Source organism: Pyrus communis, chromosome 1, assembly GCF_041283825.1.
Source record: "Pyrus communis isolate YQ-2024b chromosome 1, ASM4128382v1, whole genome shotgun sequence".
In the NCBI taxonomy this organism is placed as follows: Eukaryota; Viridiplantae; Streptophyta; class Magnoliopsida; order Rosales; family Rosaceae; genus Pyrus; species Pyrus communis.
In genome coordinates, this window is record NC_142565.1 from 3,577,742 (window position 1) to 3,597,878 (window position 20,137).

Here is a 20,137-nt window from a genome sequence, read left to right on the forward strand (position 1 = left end):
TCGAAGGACACATCCTCTACGAGTTATCGTGAATGTTGAAACCATCAAACTTATTAAAACTAATCAAAGGACAAAAACAGTGGTCATTATTTATATGCGCAACGCGTTCTGAATTGGCGCTGCTTAAACTGTTCAAACTTTAAAGTCAACTACCTAAAATATAGTCAGATTTGTAGCTAGATTTGCATGCCAAATTGTCAATGGCCCAAGTATTAACAAATGGCAGGGTACTATCATTAGTTAGAAATAAGTCAATTTTAGGAGCCTAATAATTTTCTAAGAAATAACTTAGGAAGATTATATTTTTATGTAAATAACTTTATGTGGCGGTTGATTGTTGAATTCCACCATATTCTAAACGAGAAGTAGAGGAAATCATTAGGACGCTTCTACCAGTTTCATTACAAAATATTTTCAGATATACATATTGTATTCCACCATACTCCAGAGGACAAGTTTAATAGCAATGTATTATTAAGTTTTATATTATAAAATTAATAATAAGGTTCGTTCATTATATATCATTCACTCAATTGATTGGTTACTAATTAAGCATGTTACAAATATGAATTATGTCAACTGGTCAGAAGAATATGAGTTATGTGAATTAACTAAAAAGTACTAAGACACGTCTTAAAACGATCCATGACCACCATCATTCATAATCTGTGTGTTTGGTTGAAGAGAATGTTACGTACATAAATTAAATTGCAGGCCGCGGCCGGGTGCTTCTAATTAAATAATGAACTATATATGTGACATACAGTCGTGTTGAGGAGTTCTAGCTTCTTCTTGGATATGTTGAATAATGAACTATATGTATGATACTTGTTCTAATCACATTATTTCAACATTGGCTACGCAAGTGTATCATAGTTTAATAAGACAAGGATTGAGAATCTTTCAATTCGTCTTACTATTTTGCGTTTAAATTATCTCACTGTCTCCATCATCCCTCCATGTTCAAACTATACCCTAGCCAAACCAGCTGTCGCCACTACACCCCATTTTTCATTTCTCCAATCGCCGCTATATATATATAAGCAACTTCTTATCACGAAACACAAAACCCTCACAAACCCTAGCAACCAAACCAACTAAGAGCTCATCAATGGCGACAAATCTAAGTTCATTCGTCCTATGTGTCTCCTTTGTTTTATTCTTCTCACATGCCCTTTCAAACATTCTTCACACCAGCATAGATTCATGGTGCGGAAAAACCCCCTACCCTGAAACTTGCAAATACACCATGACCCAAGACGAAAAATCTCTCTCTATCCCCAAACAACTATCCAAATTCAAGAAACTTGCAGTCCAAGTAACTCTAGAAAGAGCACTCAAGGCGCAAAGTCACAACAAGTGGCTAGGGCAAAAGTGTAGAAACAAGAAAGAAAGAGCTGCATGGGCTGACTGCATGAGCCTCTATGAGGAAACCATCAAACTCCTCAACCAAACCATAGACACTGCCACAAAATGCACCGACTATGATACGCAAACTTGGCTCAGCACTGCCCTCACGAACCTCGACACGTGTCGGGCTGGGTTCGTGGAGCTTGCGGTTTCGGACTTCGTGTTTCCACTCATGTCCAACAATGTGTCCAAGCTGATTAGTAACACTTTGTCACTTTGGAATTCCTCAAATGTTTCACCTTTGACAAATATGTACACAGAGGGTTATCCTAGTTGGGTTTCCCCTGGGAATAGGAAACTGTTGCAGTCGACGCCTACAGCGGACGTAGTGGTCGCTCAAGACGGGTCGGGGAACTATAAGACGATCAAAGCTGCTTTGGATGCTGCGGCCGCAAGGAGTGGGAGTAAGAGGTTTGTGATACATGTGAAGAGAGGGGTTTATAAGGAAAACCTTGAGATTAAGTTGAAGAACATTTATCTGCTGGGTGATGGACTAAGGTATACTATCATCACCGGCAGCCGTAGTGTTGTTGGAGGTTCTACAACTTTCAAGTCTGCAACTGTTGGTAAGTCATGACTCTCTCTCTCTCAAACCACTAGTCTTCTCAAATGTCAAAATGTATGTGCCATTGAAATTGTCACAATAGAGCACAAAAGGTGCGGTAAATTGTTGATTTTTAATTAGTATAAATTTTTACTTTTTAAATTTATAACGGTTAATTTATGCATAATTCAATGATATGAACAAAAAAATAACAAAGTCAAAAACAAAATCTTCTACGAGCAGACATATAAATTTAGAACTTAACTACTACAAGATACATGTTCCCCTTGATCGACATAGAGTTTGTTTGGATGTGCTTTTAAAATGACTGAAAATGTTTTTGGTAAAAATGTTTTTAGAACCATTCTTTAGTAGAAATGCAAGTGAATCTTAAAAAAACATTTAAAGTACTTCTTGGAAGAAGCACATAACTGGCACTTCTTGCAGAAAACACTTCAAGTGCTTTTGAAACCTAAAACAATTTTTTCTAAAAGCACTTTCAGTCATTCTAAAAATACATCCAAACAAGCCCATATATAATTTATCTTAAAAGATTTGAACCCAAAAAGTAATACTAAAAATTCATATTTTCTAATTCTTGATTTTTTGGGGGGTGTAATTACAGCAGTAACTGGTGAAGGCTTCATTGCTCGTGGCATAATATTCCGCAACACAGCTGGCCCAGAGAACCATCAAGCAGTAGCCCTCAGATCAGGCGCCGACCTCTCAGTTTTCTACCGCTGCGGATTCGAAGGCTACCAAGATACCCTCTACACCCACTCCCAACGACAGTTCTACAGAGAATGCTATGTCTACGGCACCGTTGATTTTATCTTTGGCAACGCTGCTGTTGTTTTCCAAAACTGCATGATCTACGCAAGAAAACCCATGAGTGGTCAACAGAACACAATCACAGCCCAAGGCCGAACGGACCCAAACCAGAACACGGGTATTTCTATCCACGACTCACGTGTCATGGCCGCACTGGACTTTGAATCGTCCGTCGGCTCAGTCAAGACATTCTTGGGTAGACCATGGAAGGAGTATTCACGCACAGTTTTTATGCAATCTTTTCTAGACACCCTGGTTGACCCAGCTGGGTGGCTCAAGTGGAACGGTGATTTTGCTTTGAAGACATTGTATTATGGAGAATACAAGAACATTGGACCGGGTGCACCTACTACTGGCAGGGTCAAGTGGGGTGGTTATCGAATTATAACTAGTTCGTCGGAAGCATCGAAGTTTACTGTGGATAATTTCATTGCTGGAAGCTCATGGTTACCTGCTACAAATGTAGCATTCGCTGCAGGCCTTTGATCATAACCTCGATCATACCATTGCATGAACTGTGCCATTGTATAATTATGTCTCTAAGTTACTTATTTGACAGTAATTTGTTTTTTAATTATTGAATCAAAAATTACATAATGGAAATATATATAAAAAAAAAATCATTCTTGCTTAATGGAAATATAAAAAAATAAAAATAAAATTCATTCTTGCAAAGTTAAAATGTGATTCTGAGTTTCTTTTATTTTTCTTGGTTACATAAGCAGCAAAAGGCCACCGCAACGAGGCAACAATCAAATGACACTGAGTCGAGAAGGAGAAAATAAGAGTGATCAAATCAACACCCTTCACAACGAGAAAAGAGCTAAATGCAGCAAAAACCTAAAAGTAACACCAATTTGGGTTTGAGTTGGTGAGATACTCAATCATTTGGATATTTAAGGGAGAGTGTAAGATGCCTTAAAATCTGTAATAATTAGAACACAATCACGTAATATATTATTCTATTTAGATTAAGATACGGAATTATTTTTATTAGTAAACTCTAAAAATAAAATTTCTCAATTATATCATCTACGTTTACTATAACATGTGAAATAATACACACACAACTTGTGTTTCTTCTTGCTTTTGCTTTGTGACGTGATGAAAATGTCATTTTGGATATGTAGTAAGCGACCATGACTATAGTCTTAATCATTTGAGCTTTAACTATTCTAGCTTTAGTTGATCAGGTTTCATATTCACATAATCATGGTAATAATAGTCATTACAAATTTCGAGGTGACATATAAACCAAAATGCAATCATATATTCACATGTTTTGTACTTATCCAATTGTTTTAGGTAAGACTTATGCATTTTCTTTTTCAATGAAGTGACAACTAAACACTAAAAACAGGATTATTATAATCATAAACCACTTAATCGTCACTAATTTGTGTCTTCGTGCGTGCGTATGCCCAAAACTTGTCAACCATGCGTCACATTCACAAATTTGCCCGCTTAACTTTGCTTTTCTTACTAATTTTTAGACGAGTGGGGCTATACAAACACCAATTTTACTTTCCACATATCTATTGTTAATTCTTTCATTCGATCTTAGTTATTTTATTCGATCCGGTGGTCGAAAATTAAAAAGAAAAAAAATGTGTGAATAAAATCACTATTTTTAAACAAATTTTGACAAAATTTGAGAAAACAGAACACGGAACCAAATATGGACCACACAGTCCACACGTTGCAACCAAGTACGAAAGTGATCCGCATTTTTCAAGAGGAAGTAACCTCACAATTAGATGAAACTTGCATGCAACAATGTTTTATAGAATTATTTTATAGGGAATGACCTTTGCTTGTATGGAAGAGGCAAAACAACATGGATTAAACATAGATATTTTATTTACCGGATAAAAAGAAAAATCACCTCTAAACCAACTCCAATTCAGCTAGTCAAAGAAGAGAATATTGTAAGCTATTGAATGGACTGAAATACGAAGGCATTGACGTTTCGATGTGAGATAGAGCATTTACAAAGAAGTTTGTAAATTTGCGGTAATAAACGCGACGCTAGATAAGCAACTATAATAATGGTAAAAAGACACTTAAAAATGTAAAGAAAAATATTTTCATGTAGTCAAAAAAACATTAAACGTATTCTTAGTAATAACCAACAAGTCATAAAATTAAAATGAAAAACTTTAGTTGAAAAATCGAAGCTTTATGGATATTTTGGTAATATTATCTATTACCAATTAAATTAAGAACAAGAACAACAACGGGACCCGACCAGTTTTGATAGAAATTGATTATTTCGAGAAATTTTTAGTTGTGACAGAAATATAAATAGTATATCACGTGTTTTAATAAAAGCGGTGAGAAATTTTATTTTTTAAGTTTTTAACTTTTTAGCACACATATCCCATTATTTGTATAGTGACACGTGGTGTACCACTCCGTGTACCAGTTACACTAAAAGATCTCTCCTTAAGAACATACGGGTGGGACCCTGAGACGTAGGCATTTGATTAGATGTGGGGCCCTAAGAGTATTAGGGAAGCCGCATCCTTATTGGTTGCGGAGAAGTTCAGCCACCCAAATGACGACACGTCGATGTAACAACGGAGTCTTACCGTCCACCAAAACGTTTGGACGGAAACAATGATGTTTCTCATCCGTCATCATGAAAAATACGGGACCTACATGAATACTCAAAATCTCACCATTAATTCATACAAGCTATTTCCGTTTTAATTACAAAAAATTTATTTATATTATATTTTTCATACCATATTTGTACCGTTTTTTATTATAATTAGAATCCATTTGAATTGGTAGGCTCTATATTAATTTGAGAAATTGTTTGATTAAGCAAGTGTTCAATTTGTAAAACTCGTGTATCAGACCGCTTTGTGATCTTCATTTGCATATGAATCCATTATGAAAAATATAAATATACTTTTATATATTCATAAAAATCAAAGAGGTATATGAGGCTACACCAGAAAATCTTTCAAGAACCAAAATGTTATTGTAGCAGTATGCTAAATTATTTATCTATATGTTTGGGTTAATATTTGAAACCTTTGCCCGAACACTATGTTATATATATGACAAAGTATAGATATATATATATATATATATATCAATATGTTATTCATATTAAATAACGTTACAATAACATTCTCAAGTAAGTTAGGCAATTAGCTTGAAATAACTATATGGATAAGTTTGTCCTCTCCCACACTAACTAACCCTAACTGAACTTAGCTAATGTACGCGCGCACGCGGTTGATCTTTTCCATGCTTCTGGGTTGCAATGCGAGGGGAGCAGGCTGCCGCTGCTGAGTCCTAGCGGGAAGAAGGTGTGCTCATTCCTAAAACCCAACAGTAGGACCCACTAAAGCCTGTTTTGTTTTGGTACACAACGGAAGGGGCCACCGAGTGAAGATATTTTTTTATTGTATTCAGAACACTCACCTATTTTTATATAAGTAGTGAAAAATTTTATATTTTAAATTATTAACTTTTAAACAAACATATCATATTGTTTATATGATAACACGTTCTGTATCATCCCATATTTTGATCACACTAAAATATCTTTCCACCGAGTCGGATCCCACAGACACAACTCAGAAAAATACACGACCCCTCCGTCGTCCCTCCCTCAACTTGCGAGCTCAATGATAGTGGCTAGCCCACGCCGGATTGCCAAGCCGTCCAGGCCATCATTCTCCTCCTCTATGGGTCCCACATCCCACCACACTTGCCGCCCTTTACTTTACTCATCACTGTCCCTCCAAAACCTTCCTCAACACTCTCTGTCCGTTCGGCTCCGCTCAGCTCAGCCCGCCCAACTCCGCCCAGCACCTCAGGATAAAGCCATTTGGAGAACTGTCACTTTCTTGATATTAAACGTCGGTTAATGGGTCCCACTTTTCTTCTGGAAAAGCACTCGTGCAAAAACCCTAACTAACAACACCGTCAATACTAAAGAATATAGGACAACGTTAGTTAAGTAGAAAGTTGCCACCTGTGCTGCCCTTCCTTTTTCGATGGAACGGGGAAGGAGAGGACGGTGTTAGAACGGGGCTCGAGCTCCGTTACGGCCGGTCGACTCAGCTGACAAAGAACATGTTGGTAGATATTTTAAGACCGCGTATAATGATGACAATGGAAGCGTATAGGTCACGAGTTGATCTCAATAGAATATGTAATAGGACTAGGGTTTGTAGAGAGAAGCGTATTGGAGTGCTATAATTTCACCATCGGTTTCATCAACTTTTAGGTCTCACTTTTTAAGTTGGAGTTTGTCTATAATATATAATATATCGGTGTAGAGAGAAACACCAATATTTGAACAGTTAAATTAAGATTACCAAAATTCACATATGTAATTCTAACTGTCACATTGTAAAAGTTTTTGACAAATCAGCAGCCAACAAGTATAAAATTTATCATGTCCTTGAAATAAGTAATCAGACACCTGAATTCGTTATTGTAATTTATATGTGATCAACAACACCATAATAATTAAGAACAATGCTGGAGAATTATTGTGAAAACATAATGGTTAATTAGTTTTAATTGGTTTTGAGCCAGAACCATATCTACCGAACCAAATTAATACTTTCTTCAACAACACTTTGAATTAATCATCCATGATTGTTACTTTGCCCCATTTATTTTCTACTTTAATTATGGAAGATATAATTAACACAGCTGAAAACAAACTTAATACTAAGAAAGATCAGTAAAACCCTAGAGCCAATTACTAGTTATAGCAATTCCACGTGTGGTAAACCCCAGAAAAATGTGGTGGAACATGCAAGAAACCATGGATCACGACTCATATGGACACAGCAACAACACCATGATCATGATCGTAAATTTATTGGAGTTGAGAGTTAAAAAAGAAGGGGGATCGAGGGATGTAAGTAATTAATGGTAGGGACTAGAAGTATGATGCCGCATTTGTTTGTAACTTTTTGGCTGGTGGCCGTTCCAATACGTCATCATTATATCCCTAGCTCTCATATATCTTACTTGTTCTTGAACTTTAAGTCCACATTTCTCTCTCTCTGACAATCTTTGCCACTGGCATAGAGACCAAGCTAGCTCAGATAGACAAACAATATTGAAATATATATATATATATATGGGGTTGATTAAGGTTTCGGTCTCTATCACTATCAGTGGCGGGTAGAGGTGGCAGTAGAGAAAGAGCTTTGCTTCCTGTTTGATCAGCCAGTTTTGCGCCACCCTTTCTTCCCGCCTAATCTTTCCCCGCAATCTAGCTTTTATCAATAGTGAGAGACAAGACATTGAAAACCTAAGACATTAACCAGAAGCTATAACTTTGTTTTTAGGGTTTTTCTTCTTATTTAAACCTCCTTGGTCTCTATTCTTCCATTCCTCAACTCTTCCATTTTCTTGGCTTGTCTTTCTTATTTTCTCGGGATCCAAATAATCCAGAAAAGTCGACAATAAAGTTTTTGGGGACCAGAAAACAAGTTCGTGTTCAATTCCCGAGGGCAGTACTGATCTAAATCTTACAAATCACTCACATGTTCTGCTCGGCTGTCCTTGTTTCTTCCCTGATATCTGTAACCTCCGTTCAGCTCCCTCTATAGTTTGAAATCGTGAGGAAGATTGACACACAACCGATCAGATCCGTGGACTGCAAAGCGAAAGATTTTTCTTTTCTGTAAGCTCTCTCTCTCTCTCTCTCTCTCTCTCTCTCTCTCTCTCTCTCTCTCTCTCTCTCTCTCTCTCTCTCTCTCCCCATGAAATTCTACTTCATTGTTCTCCAAGTATTCTTGAGTTGAATTCTTTGTGGGTTAGCTTTTCAATATTATAATTTCGATTATTTTCCGCTCGAACAAGAAGTTTGAGGGTTTGCTAGGGTAGAAACTTGTTCTTCATCAACCGTATCCCAAGAAAAAAAAAATATGGCTTTCCTTTTTTACATGATCTGGGTTCTCATCGACCTTCTGATCCAATTAACAATAACAGTAAAGTACAATTTATTTGGAATGATCAGTTTTGTTATTTTGATTTCTTTCATGTTTTCTTGCCTGCACCAAGATCGATTATCAGAAGTATTTATGATTACCATACAGAAAAAGTTATTTCTCATCTGAAGCATCATTTCCTGTATCAGATTAAATATTCTGGGTGAATTACATAGCATTGACAATGAACTCCCCAAAAAGAACCCCCTTTTTTTTTTTCTCGAGTTCATTCATCTAATTGAATATTCATGATTACATGACACTTTTCATTATCAACTTCACAAAGGATAAATTTCCCACATTAGGTCAAATGAACTTTTAGTTAAGTAAGCAGTAGTTCAATAATTTCGCTCGGAAGCGTTAAACAAGCTCAATCATCACTCATCCGAGCTCATTTTGTTTAAAAAATCAGACAAAATCAGTCACCATTGATTACTTACAAAGAAAATGTTGCATATGTTACATCGAGCTCATTCTGATAATCATCTCTTTTTTTGCCATGCACACATGTCTTTGATTAGGGCTAAAGTACACAAAAATTAACGAAAATTAAATTCCATTGAGATGATTCCTTAGGGTTGTGTAAGGCAATTTACAGTTGGTTGAATATTGTTTCAGGATAAAACTTTGCATGCATGCATGCCTATATGATCAGTATGACAAATAAATTTCAGGACCGAAGACCAAAAGCTGGACAATATGGAAACTTTTTCACACGTTCCCCCTGGTTTCCGGTTCCATCCGACGGATGAAGAACTTGTTGATTACTACCTCAGGAAAAAGGTTACTTCAAGAAGGATTGACCTTGATGTTATTAAAGATGTCGACCTCTATAAAATTGAGCCATGGGATCTTCAAGGTATATAAACATTATCACAATCAAGATATTGGAGTCACTTCAATTTATTTAATCAATTGGACAACAACTAATATCAGTTACATAAACCTGTAAGTACAGAACTATGCAGAATAGGGACAGAAGAGCAAAACGATTGGTACTTTTTCAGCCATAAAGATAAGAAGTATCCTACTGGAACTCGAACAAACAGAGCCACAGCTGCAGGGTTTTGGAAAGCCACAGGAAGAGACAAAGCCATTTATTCAAAGCATGACTTAATTGGCATGAGGAAGACCTTAGTGTTTTATAAAGGTCGAGCCCCAAATGGTCAGAAGTCCGATTGGATTATGCATGAATACCGCCTTGAAACTGATGAAAATGGAGCTCCACAGGCAAGAATTTAAATTGCACATATTCTAAATTTTTTATGTACGTGCCGCGTATTTGTATCATCTTAACTGATCATGTATTGTACTACTTTAACCAAGAGATAGTACACTCTTAAAGGTCAGTTGAGATGATAAAATAAATTTTGTATTTCCTTATTACATTGTGTTCAAACTTGATTCTTGTGCAATTAAAGCAGGAAGAAGGATGGGTTGTATGTAGGGTATTCAAGAAGAAAATTGCAAGCATGAGAAATAAGATGAGTGAACATGAGTCACCATGTTGGTACGATGACCAAGTCTCCTTCATGCCAGACTTAGACTCACCAGGGCACAACTCTAGCTCTATGAACATGAACATGGTGCCATACCACCACCTTCCTAGTTATCCATGCAAGAAAGAGCTTGATCACTTGCCCTTCCAGGTTCCCCACGAGCACTTCTTCCAGCTTCCTCTTCTCGGAAGCCCAAAACTTCTTCAATCATCATCAGCCACAGCTGTAAGCAGCTCCAACTCCATGGCACCTCATGCATATGGCATCGACATTAACCACGCTTGCACTTTTCAGCCGTCAGATCAAGACCAAAATTTTCATGGTGTAGTCTATGGTAACAGTAGTAATGACGATCATCAGCGAACGGTAGATCAAATGACTGATTGGCGAGCGCTGGACAAGTTTGTAGCTTCACAACTCAGCCAGGATGACGCCTCAAAGGGAAATAGCTACTCATGATATTACATGCCCTGTTAATAAAATGTCTATAGTATGTATTAGACAAATATGGATTAATACTCAAACATTCGGAAGGAAGTGACACCATATGAAATTAATCATTTAGTAGTATATATATATACCGATCATAGGATTTAAGTACATTAGGGAAAATCGAGAGGATATTGATCTCACCATTTCCCTGTACATAATAAAACTACTGCATCAACATTGTAACTTAATTAAACTCTAAACTTCTGTTTGTTTGAGTAGTAATTTAACCCCATCAAATTAGTCATCACTTCGAAATTTCTACATCTAGTTAGCAAGCGGACTGTGCATGGAGCTGAGTTTGCTTGAAGAAATGAAGTTGATGAAGCATTGTTAATTTGCCTGTCATGGGACTTTATTATGTGCTACCTATAGCTAACAGCCATGTACGCTGTTAACGAACTCGACCAGGTGGTCGATTGATTGTAGAAATGTTACTTTGTATGTCAACTGAATGATATTAATATTACTATATATAGTTGGAGTTCTATATCTTTGTATTTAATTTTTTTCAATAATGCAAGGAGCTTGTAGCTCAGTTGGTTAAGGATATTCACCCTTGCACCCGAGACTCTGAGTTCGAATTTCTCTATTGCTCCTCTAAAAAAGAGAAAAAGTTCCCTTAAATAATGTATCTGCCTCACCAGAATGGTTGTTTCTTCTTTTGACTGCTCACAAATTTAGCACCCAAAACATTAGTGGATAGAGGATCGAGTGCTCCGATTACTGTCTATATCATGATATCTGATATGAGAGCCGGAATAATAAAATTATATATTACATGAATGATGAATACTTGCTTTGCTGTAAAGCTTGGCAAATGCAGTTATAGTACATTTCCTTCTTTTTAAATCGTAGAAGGCAAGTATGTAATTCAATCAACCAGCAAGAACACGTATCCATATAGTCGGCACCACAAGAGGTAGGTTTTAAGCGCTGACAGAGCATGCTTAGATTAAATTTCTTATCAATTACCATGTTCTAGTAAGTACTAGATAGGGCAGATGTTTGGAAGTGGTCTATAGCTAATTTTTGGGTGCTCGTTGTCATAGACTTTGAAATGTTATTGTGTATGACTCTGAAAAGTTAATGTGTTTTACTGAAAGGTATATTTTTTTATTAGGTACTCGAATAAGGTTATGTGATATATATCATGTCAATGTATTAAAATATTGAAAGCGCTATGGAGATCACCTATTGTAAATCACATAAAAATCATCTTTCTAATAGAAGTGTAACCTACTTGTATTGTGAACCCTACTTCTATTTGAGAGATGGTTTAGATGTAGTTTACAAATTGTGGTCTCACCAACTTGTGATGTAAATGTAATATTATAATACGCAGATTATACACATAGCCGTGTTTCATAGACTCTTATATACAATAGCGAAGTTTCATTTTCTTCATTATTCTCACCATAATTAAAGGGTGATGCTAGTTGGACACACAAAATTATAACACACTTGCCGACACTCTTTAATATTAGTGAGATTCGCATCTAATAGCAAATCAATAAGTGTGTCAGTTTTGTGTGTCGAAACAGTTTTATTGATAACTTAATGCTCAAATTCTAAGCTAGCTACTAGCAAATCAAGGGAGAGAAGAATGCCTGTTAATGCATTACTTCATCAACTTTTTCTATATGCCACTCTTCTCTTATGTATTTGGCACTACCATGAGGAGCTGAAAAGGAAAAACTATCTCTAACTTGAAAACGAAACATGCAACCGACCCGGATGAAAATTTTAAGCTGAACTTACAACTAAACTTGGAACTTTTTTAAAAAAAGAAACATAAAAAGGAACATGAACTACTAACCTATATATGGGGCTCGTGGATGTGTGAGAAAGATAAGCTGGAGGCAATTTGCACCAAAGCATAAAATACACCCAGTTGCTAAATATAGATATCAGTTCTATATGGTAGGGATTTGGAGAGCTCCAGCAGGATGCCCTCTGAATTTTGTAGCATTTTCATGCAAGAGAAACGAACAAACGGTTGCAAGGAAATTTGAGGACATTGGTTACCTATTTATTTGGATAGATCTTTTCATTATTTACTTGTTGCCAAGTCAAACTCGACAGTCCCTTTCAAGCAATGAAAGTTTTGGTGCGACTGCGACATACTAATTAGGCATGATCGAGAGAGACCAAGAGAAGAAATTAATTAAGTCAATGAGGTATCCTAGGATAGAAAAGTCGAGTGAACAAGTGATCAGTTGGTTTAACGGCACCTAATTTCCACTTGATTTGATTATTATAGAAGGTTTTATGTTCGATTCAGATGAATGCGAGAATATTATATATCTTATAATCAGTTAGATATTACGTTCTAACTCAGTCTAGCTTATTGTGGATAAGTTAATGGCAGTATCTTTGTAAATATTAATCATATCATTTGTTTTAAAATTTAAAATGGAAAAAAGAATGAACTAATGAGTGTAAGAAGAAAATGTTACCCACACGCACGACATGAACAGAAGAAGACTTTAGAAGGTGGTAATTAATTGCAAATATGTAATTAGAGTTTTATATATTTCTGAAATTCTTGCTTGTGAAAGAAGGATGATATCCAGTGTAATCATACTTAGTCCATGTGACTGCTATCATGTTCTTCAATTAACCCACAAATTAACCTCTTTCTGAATCGGGTCCCCATCCTAGACCTACCCTTAAACATTGCTTTTCTAGGTCACATAGTCCTTGATCCTATCGTCAGTTTCAGGAAGTCGCCATTTCGTTAGGATCGAACGAATGCTAGAGCGTAAACTAATTTAGTTGATTAGGAAGCACTTTTCAAGTGCTTTTTCAAAAAGCACGTGATTTTTAATTAAAATTTTCACATGCTAATAAGATTTTCTTGTAAGATGACAACAACAGAAGAGTTGATCGCCTCATTGAATCTCAACTAAATTGCCCCATCTATCTTCTGAGTACAAGTTTGGTTTAAAACCCTGGTTCAAACAAGTGAACAACAGCTGTCACTGAGTGCTATAACTCTAGTAGTATTTCTCTTCACATGTAAATGAAAAATCTTAGATTCGATTTTCGTTAAAAACGAATTTGTAAAAAAAAAAAAAAAAAAAAAAAATAATATAACAAGTGAACAACAGCTGGAAGCAGGTGATAATACCCCCTAGGCTGAGGAGCAAAATAAAGAATCCCCCCGAAGAGAGGCTCATATTTGATTAGATAGTTGGTGAGACAAAGACAATAGCTTCCGAACGAATCATAAAATGACCGACATAAATCATCATAAAAAAAACACATTGACAATTTGAGGGCCGGTCAAGGCCCACATTCTCGAAGGACAAATAAAAAATAAAAAAAAAGACACATGGGAAACTTGAGAAAAATGAAGTCAAATGCTGTACATCATGAGACTTCAATTCATGAGTACACATAATTTCAAGAACGCACAAAAGAATGTTGGATACGAAATGACCTATTACAACGCTATGGTATGGGAAGTATCGCCACAGAAAATGTAAGAAACAAGCATTTATCTTCTGTCACTAAAACCACCCAAAACCCGAAATGTACCACCATCACACTTTGATTTGCACACCTAAAACTACCATCTGTATTTCAACCAACCCAGCGGTTCAGCACGAAAAAGCCGCCACTGCTCGGAATCAACCGTCACCATTAACTAACTCATCATCTAAAAGTACAAACCAAAGTGAAGAATGCCACCAGCAGAGAGATGAGCAGCCTCGAACTTCCCCTGGAAATTGATGTTGCAGAAGAGTGCTTCTGTTCCCTGAAGATGCCAAAGAAAGAAAATTAAAACGATAATTTTCATCTAGAGGGGAGAGAGAGAGAGAGAATTGTTAAGCATACTGCTGCCTGCTGGCTAAGGCACCACAATACAGAACATTATTGGGCACACCAAACTCTGTTTCACCGCTCTCCTCTGGATTAACGATTCTCAGATATGTCTCTTGGCCAAGGTACCATCTATCAAGGTTTTGAGTTCTAAGATTCCACACTCCGGGATTGTCAAGCGAGACAAGCACTGCTGTCCATGCGCCTGGGAAAACCTAGACAATCACAGACAGAAACACAAACACTTCATGCAAGACATAAAACAAGCATATTCCAGAGTCATCTTCATACCATGCATGAACAGATTGGACAATAAGTATGTAAGCAATCATTTCAGAGGTCACATGCTAAGGCATATATCATCCAACATCTACACATTTGCATTTGACTTGAATGTATGTACGAAATATTTGCTACACGGCCATCAGGACTTTTTTTCTAGGGTTTCCATTTAGTTTCTTCTCTAGATTTTTAAGAAAGGGCATAATAACCGGCTGAAAAGCAAAAGGTATCATAAAGAATAAGAAAAACAGATGTTCAAAGACAAACCTGTGTAGTGCTTCGAGTAATTGCATCCCACTTATTATATGCACTTCTGCTGTTTTCAGTCCAATCACCAAAACCCATCCTGCACACATCAAATCATTCTCTAAACACCAACTAATTTCAAAGTAGCTGATATAAAACGATACAAATGAAAATAAAACTTACCCAACCAAAAAAAAGGAATATCCATCCAAATGAAAACTCTGCACTGCGGTGTTATTGTTCTGGAAAATGATTTCAATAAAACCCTTATATGTAGCATTGATGACAGATATGTCTGTTCGGGGGGTTCTATTAAGTGGCTTATTGGGGAAATCAAGCTTATAGGCTCCTCTAACATTGTTCTTATCTGCAAGCCTGATTGGTGTAGTAAGGTTGGCAAATGAGATGCCATTCAGCGTAGCTCGCAGTTTCCCACCAATTATCTGTGGTGGCACAGTCTTTATCACGTATAAATCAGTGACATTAATTTGACCATAGTGAAATGATCCCTGAGGATTAGGGCGAGCTCCACTTGCAGATCCATTTTGCCTAGCAATAAGATAGCCAAAGACTTCAGACGAATGAACTAGTAATCAACTACTCTGAGAATTTACCTAAAACCGAACAATTAAGGGGAAGAAATGAGGAAAACGCAAATCCAATATATGCAAGAACGAAAACAAGGCATAGTTTACAGCATCTAACTGAATCATCTGTTATGGTAGTGATCTAAATATTTCTGTAAATTTAAGTCAAGAACTGATCGTCTGTTCAAGTTGATTTAAGATAAGAGAAATGATGGCTCCTCAATAGCAAACTTTTAACATCTTTCTACCACAAGACATGTTACAAGAAATCAACATCTTGAAGGAATATAAATCTTCAAAAACAAACCTGATAGACAATGCCTGGTTCATCGACCATGTCTTGTCATAAAAATCGTTGGGAGGGTCAGGGAGAGGACCACTTGCTGGTCCTTTAGAGTTGGAATAGTGCAAGACAGCAACACCAGTAACTCTTTGCCAAAGTGATTCATTTACAAACCTCGCACTTGCAACGATGTAGTAATCACTACTGGCATTCTGATCCATGGTAATAAGAAATGAATATGACTGTCCAACATGAATGTCTAAGTTTGTATAGTTTTGTTGCATTGTATAATATCCCTCTGTTTCAGCTAAAACCAGATTGTGATTCTGAATTCTAAAGTTCAAACTTGTTGAAATACCAACGTTGTGCACTCGTATTCTGTATGTCTTTCCTGCAAAACACATTAATTTGAAACAATTATCCGAGAGAATACAAAATATATCACAGAAATAATAATATCGCACCACACGTTTCACCATTTTATGTCTCCAATTCTGAAGACTAGGAAATCCAAATTCCTTAATCGACATTAGTGATCTTTACCAGGGAGAAATATGCTTCAATTTATCAAAATTAGACAGGTAGTGCATAAAAGGATGATAGTAGAATGGAATTGTCAACAAATCTTCATAACAACAATAATAATATGAAACAAGACAAAGCAAAACAGAAAAAGAACAAATGCAACGTTTATATATTCATGGTCGTCTCGGCAGAGATAACCTGTGAAAACAAAGTGAAGATTGAAAGGGATGGAGTGTTGGGAAGGAGGATGGATCATGGTTGCAAAAGCCTTTAAAATATATACCTGGATCAACATTGATGGTTTCATACTGAATTCCATCAGGTACTAGGGTATTATTGTATTGATAAGGTCCCTTTCCATTGATAAGAACTCCATCTGGCATCCCAAGGTCTTTTCCAGCATCAAGAGCAGTTCTCAGTGCCTAAAAATCAAAGGAAAGTAAAGGGAGGAGGTCATTCCTGAACTTCAGTCTTCATTGTTCACATGAAAAGACTTAACACACCAACAAATACTGACCGTATGGTTTTGTGTGTACCAGTCACCGATAGTAATGAAGATATCACCAGCAGGCAGATTAAAAGGAACATTAATTTCTGCCCTGTTATTAATATGAAAGGAGCCAAAACCTCCAGATGCTCTCTGCAAATTAAGAGATGGGAAATAGAAGAAGCTCCCGATCTGGTCCTTAACTTGAAACTGATAAGTCCAATTCCATGAAGGAGGGATCGGACAATTTGTGCCAAGAACACCATCCTGCCATGAATTCCGCCGCATTTGAACCCCAGACCTGTCATAGAAATTTCACAAACATCTCAAAAACATCCCATCCAAGAAATACAACGAAATTTGTATGAAAACCTTACCATGTCATCAGGAGATTTTCGTCCAATTCATTGTGTACATTAACAACAACATTGTTATTTGTAGTAGCATTGATAGGAGGACCTGGAAACTTCCCATTAACTGCTATAACCTGCAATCAAAATTCCAATAAAAACATGTAATGATACACTTTGAAAATTGCTCAAACTCCAAACAATGTAAGATGCACACATGGCCTAAGAACTACATTAATCACCCATACATAAACGAAAATATGCTCGTAAATTATAAGAAAAGGGGGTAAAACCCCTCCCGCACAAGGGTTTTAGAACAATAAAATTTCACTATCAGGACACAAATAATCTAAAAATATTATGTACTGCAACATCAAGCAAATATCGCTGAAAAACCGAAGACTCACTAAATACTCTTTTTAACCCCTCAATCCATCTCACAGTCACTAAAACCCTCGTTAACAGGACCAGAAATAATCCATGAATGCACGCACAATCAAGCAAGTATGGCTGGAAAAAAAAAAACCCACATCGAAATGATCTATATATACTCTTCTTAAACCCCAATCTACCTCACTGTCACTGATATAAACCCACAAACAGCAAAAACCACAGATTTAATACATAAATCACAAAAATACACAAAACCCATGAATTACAAATGTATTAAATAGCAGTTCCAATGGATCCAGAGCCAAACAGAAAAGTTAACAAGCGCTCGCACTATCATTCAGCAGTAAATAAACAGAGTAAAACCCAAATGAAAGGGAGACGAGAAAACCGTACCTGCTGAGGAACGCCGAGAGGGGAGGCGGTTATGTAAGAGACGCGGAAGTCGTAGAAGACGTAGGGGTCTCCAGCAGAACAGAGAGTTGAGAGCAGAGCAATGCAGGTAAGAGAAAACAGAGTAAACAGAGAGAACCTCGACAGAGCCGCCATGGGGATCCTTAACTACGAAGTCTACGAAATCAAAGTCGAAGTTTCTGGGATTCGGCGAGTTTCTCTTACATATCAGAGGAGGAGAGAGAAAGTAGAGAGAAAGAGAGAGAGAGAGAGAGAGAGAGAGAGAGAGAGAGAGAGAGCGGAAACGGAGGTTACGAGAGTGTGAATACGAAGAGAGGAGAGGAAGTTTCGTTCTTCTTCTTCAGCTGCTCTCAGAGTGTGTAAGAGAGAATGAAGAAGGCTCCGTGTCACGACAGTATTGCCCTACAACCACTTCCGCTTCTCGAAATTTTTGGCTAAACGCGCGTATATTAAGGAGTGCGGCAGGTGACTGCCTCAACCGATTGGATTTCTAGTTTTATTCTCTTCGCAAATAATAAATATCTGAAAAATCAATGATCGATATAAAAATAAGTGATGAAAGCAAACTTGCTATTGAACTTACTGAATGGCACTCCACTGCCACTCAAACTTACCACGTATTAAGCCAAATTAATATAAGATTCTTCTTATTAAATTTAATCTAAAAGTTGAAAAAATAATTACTGCATAAACTAAAATCGAAAAACATGTAAGATTTATTATCTCAAGCCCACCTCCTCCCTCTCTCTTTTCTTTCCGTCCCCACCAACACAACCCCTTCATTTAGTCTACGTTCTTCAATGCATGCCCAAAAATACATATTTGTCGATTCAACAAACATTTCTTGTTTTCCTCTAATCATCAAACTCTTTTTTACAAATGGAGAATTGTTAAGAAATAAAAGGGAGAGTTTTCGACCAAAAAAAAAAAAAAAAAAGAAAGAAAGAGGAGAGTTTTTTTGGGGTCGGGGTTTGAATGTCACTGCTCTCTGTAAATTTAATCAAAGTCCTTACCTAGAAACCCATGAATTGAGAGTGGGTGGGTAGTAGGTGTGTAGATGGAGATTAATGTTTAACAAATGGTAAGTTTTGAGTGGGTGGTGGCACGTTAAACCTCACACAAGTTTTTCTCCAATATCGGCGAGATAAAGAAAAATCAATGAACATGATTCACTGCAAAGGTTTTTGCCAAGACTCATTGCAAATGTCAAACTTTCAATTTTTTTGAGAAAGTTTTCTCTAATTTCGACTAATTAGAAATAAGTTGATCCTCACCCTATTGGAATTTTCTGTAGTTTCCATCGAAGTCAACTGATACCAATAACGATATTAACATCGATATATCACCAAAAATTCTATATCTATATTTTTATAAATTCGCATATCCATATTTTCGCTTGTATCAATATTGTAAACGCTATAATAGTATTTTTCTCATCAAATTTTAAAATGACAAAAACACCTTCAATTTTTATCAAATCCTTGACCCATTGTTTAATAAATCGGGGGTATTTTTATTATTTTGATTTTTATTTAATATAATTTTTCATGAAATGATTAAAATGTTTGATGATGGACAAACTCATTACCACTTTTATTGATTTCAATTTTAGAGATCAAAATGATGAGCTATACCAATCTCAATAATCATTTTGACTAAAAAACCAAAAAAAATAATATGCGACTGATTTACCGGGTGCTGCCGGTATTTTCTCGCACAACTGCCCCAGGCCCCCCACTAACGCAAAAGGCACAAGTTTCGGCGCCTCGCGCTCGCGCAAATTTTCTAACGTTCTCATCCTCTGCAAAAGCAACCACATGCACAGATTCAGGCCCCACCCCAAACAAGCTGACTGTGTTTTTTATTTTTTATAAATATTTTCCCCTTTTTTTTATTTTTCTGGGTGATTATTTTCTTTCTGGAACACGCACGTTACACGGTTTACTAATTCCACAGTTTGTTTTATGGAAAAGAAAAAACATTTGCATTGGGCAACT

The 20,137-nt window shown here is 36.6% G+C and overlaps 3 protein-coding genes and 1 long non-coding RNA gene across 8 annotated transcripts; 2 read left to right on the forward strand and 2 right to left on the reverse strand.

Annotated features, from left to right (window-relative positions):
• Nucleotides 1-1,049: 1,049 nt before the first annotated feature.
• On the forward strand, nucleotides 1,050-3,394 carry LOC137721220 (pectinesterase 2-like). Of its 2 annotated transcripts, none has more exons than XM_088692918.1 (2): nucleotides 1,050-1,976; nucleotides 2,583-3,394. In XM_088692918.1, the coding sequence occupies exons 1-2, from the start codon at nucleotides 1,112-1,114 to the stop codon at nucleotides 3,269-3,271; spliced, it is 1,554 nt and encodes a 517-aa protein (XP_088549044.1). In that variant the 5' UTR covers nucleotides 1,050-1,111; the 3' UTR covers nucleotides 3,272-3,394. The 2 variants fall into 2 exon arrangements, with proteins under 2 accessions (XP_088549044.1, XP_068316421.2); XM_068460320.2 differs by having other exon boundaries at nucleotides 1,052-1,976; nucleotides 2,580-3,391.
• Nucleotides 3,395-7,847: 4,453 nt separating this feature from the next.
• Nucleotides 7,848-11,240, forward strand: LOC137719440 (NAC domain-containing protein 7-like). 4 transcript variants are annotated; one of them, XM_088692930.1, is made up of 4 exons: nucleotides 7,848-8,453; nucleotides 9,379-9,619; nucleotides 9,719-9,990; nucleotides 10,182-11,240. In XM_088692930.1, the coding sequence occupies exons 2-4, from the start codon at nucleotides 9,460-9,462 to the stop codon at nucleotides 10,716-10,718; spliced, it is 969 nt and encodes a 322-aa protein (XP_088549056.1). In that variant the 5' UTR covers nucleotides 7,848-8,453; nucleotides 9,379-9,459; the 3' UTR covers nucleotides 10,719-11,240. The 4 variants fall into 4 exon arrangements, with proteins under 4 accessions (XP_088549056.1, XP_088549052.1, XP_088549065.1 ...); XM_088692926.1 differs by having other exon boundaries at nucleotides 7,849-8,453; nucleotides 9,435-9,619; XM_088692939.1 differs by having other exon boundaries at nucleotides 7,851-8,453; nucleotides 10,185-11,240.
• On the reverse strand, nucleotides 9,435-12,732 carry LOC148698983 (uncharacterized). The gene is made up of 2 exons (XR_015961807.1): nucleotides 12,568-12,732; nucleotides 9,435-10,744 (listed from the first exon to the last, which is right to left on the reverse strand). It is a non-coding gene; the product is annotated as an uncharacterized LOC148698983 (long non-coding RNA).
• Nucleotides 12,733-14,094: 1,362 nt separating this feature from the next.
• LOC137720599 (monocopper oxidase-like protein SKS1) lies at nucleotides 14,095-18,596 on the reverse strand. The gene is made up of 10 exons (XM_088692923.1): nucleotides 18,409-18,596; nucleotides 18,123-18,376; nucleotides 17,364-17,473; nucleotides 17,017-17,287; nucleotides 16,783-16,921; nucleotides 15,999-16,365; nucleotides 15,288-15,653; nucleotides 15,126-15,204; nucleotides 14,592-14,791; nucleotides 14,095-14,511 (listed from the first exon to the last, which is right to left on the reverse strand). The coding sequence occupies exons 2-10, from the start codon at nucleotides 18,273-18,275 to the stop codon at nucleotides 14,409-14,411; spliced, it is 1,788 nt and encodes a 595-aa protein (XP_088549049.1). The 5' UTR covers nucleotides 18,276-18,376; nucleotides 18,409-18,596; the 3' UTR covers nucleotides 14,095-14,408.
• Nucleotides 18,597-20,137: the final 1,541 nt, after the last annotated feature.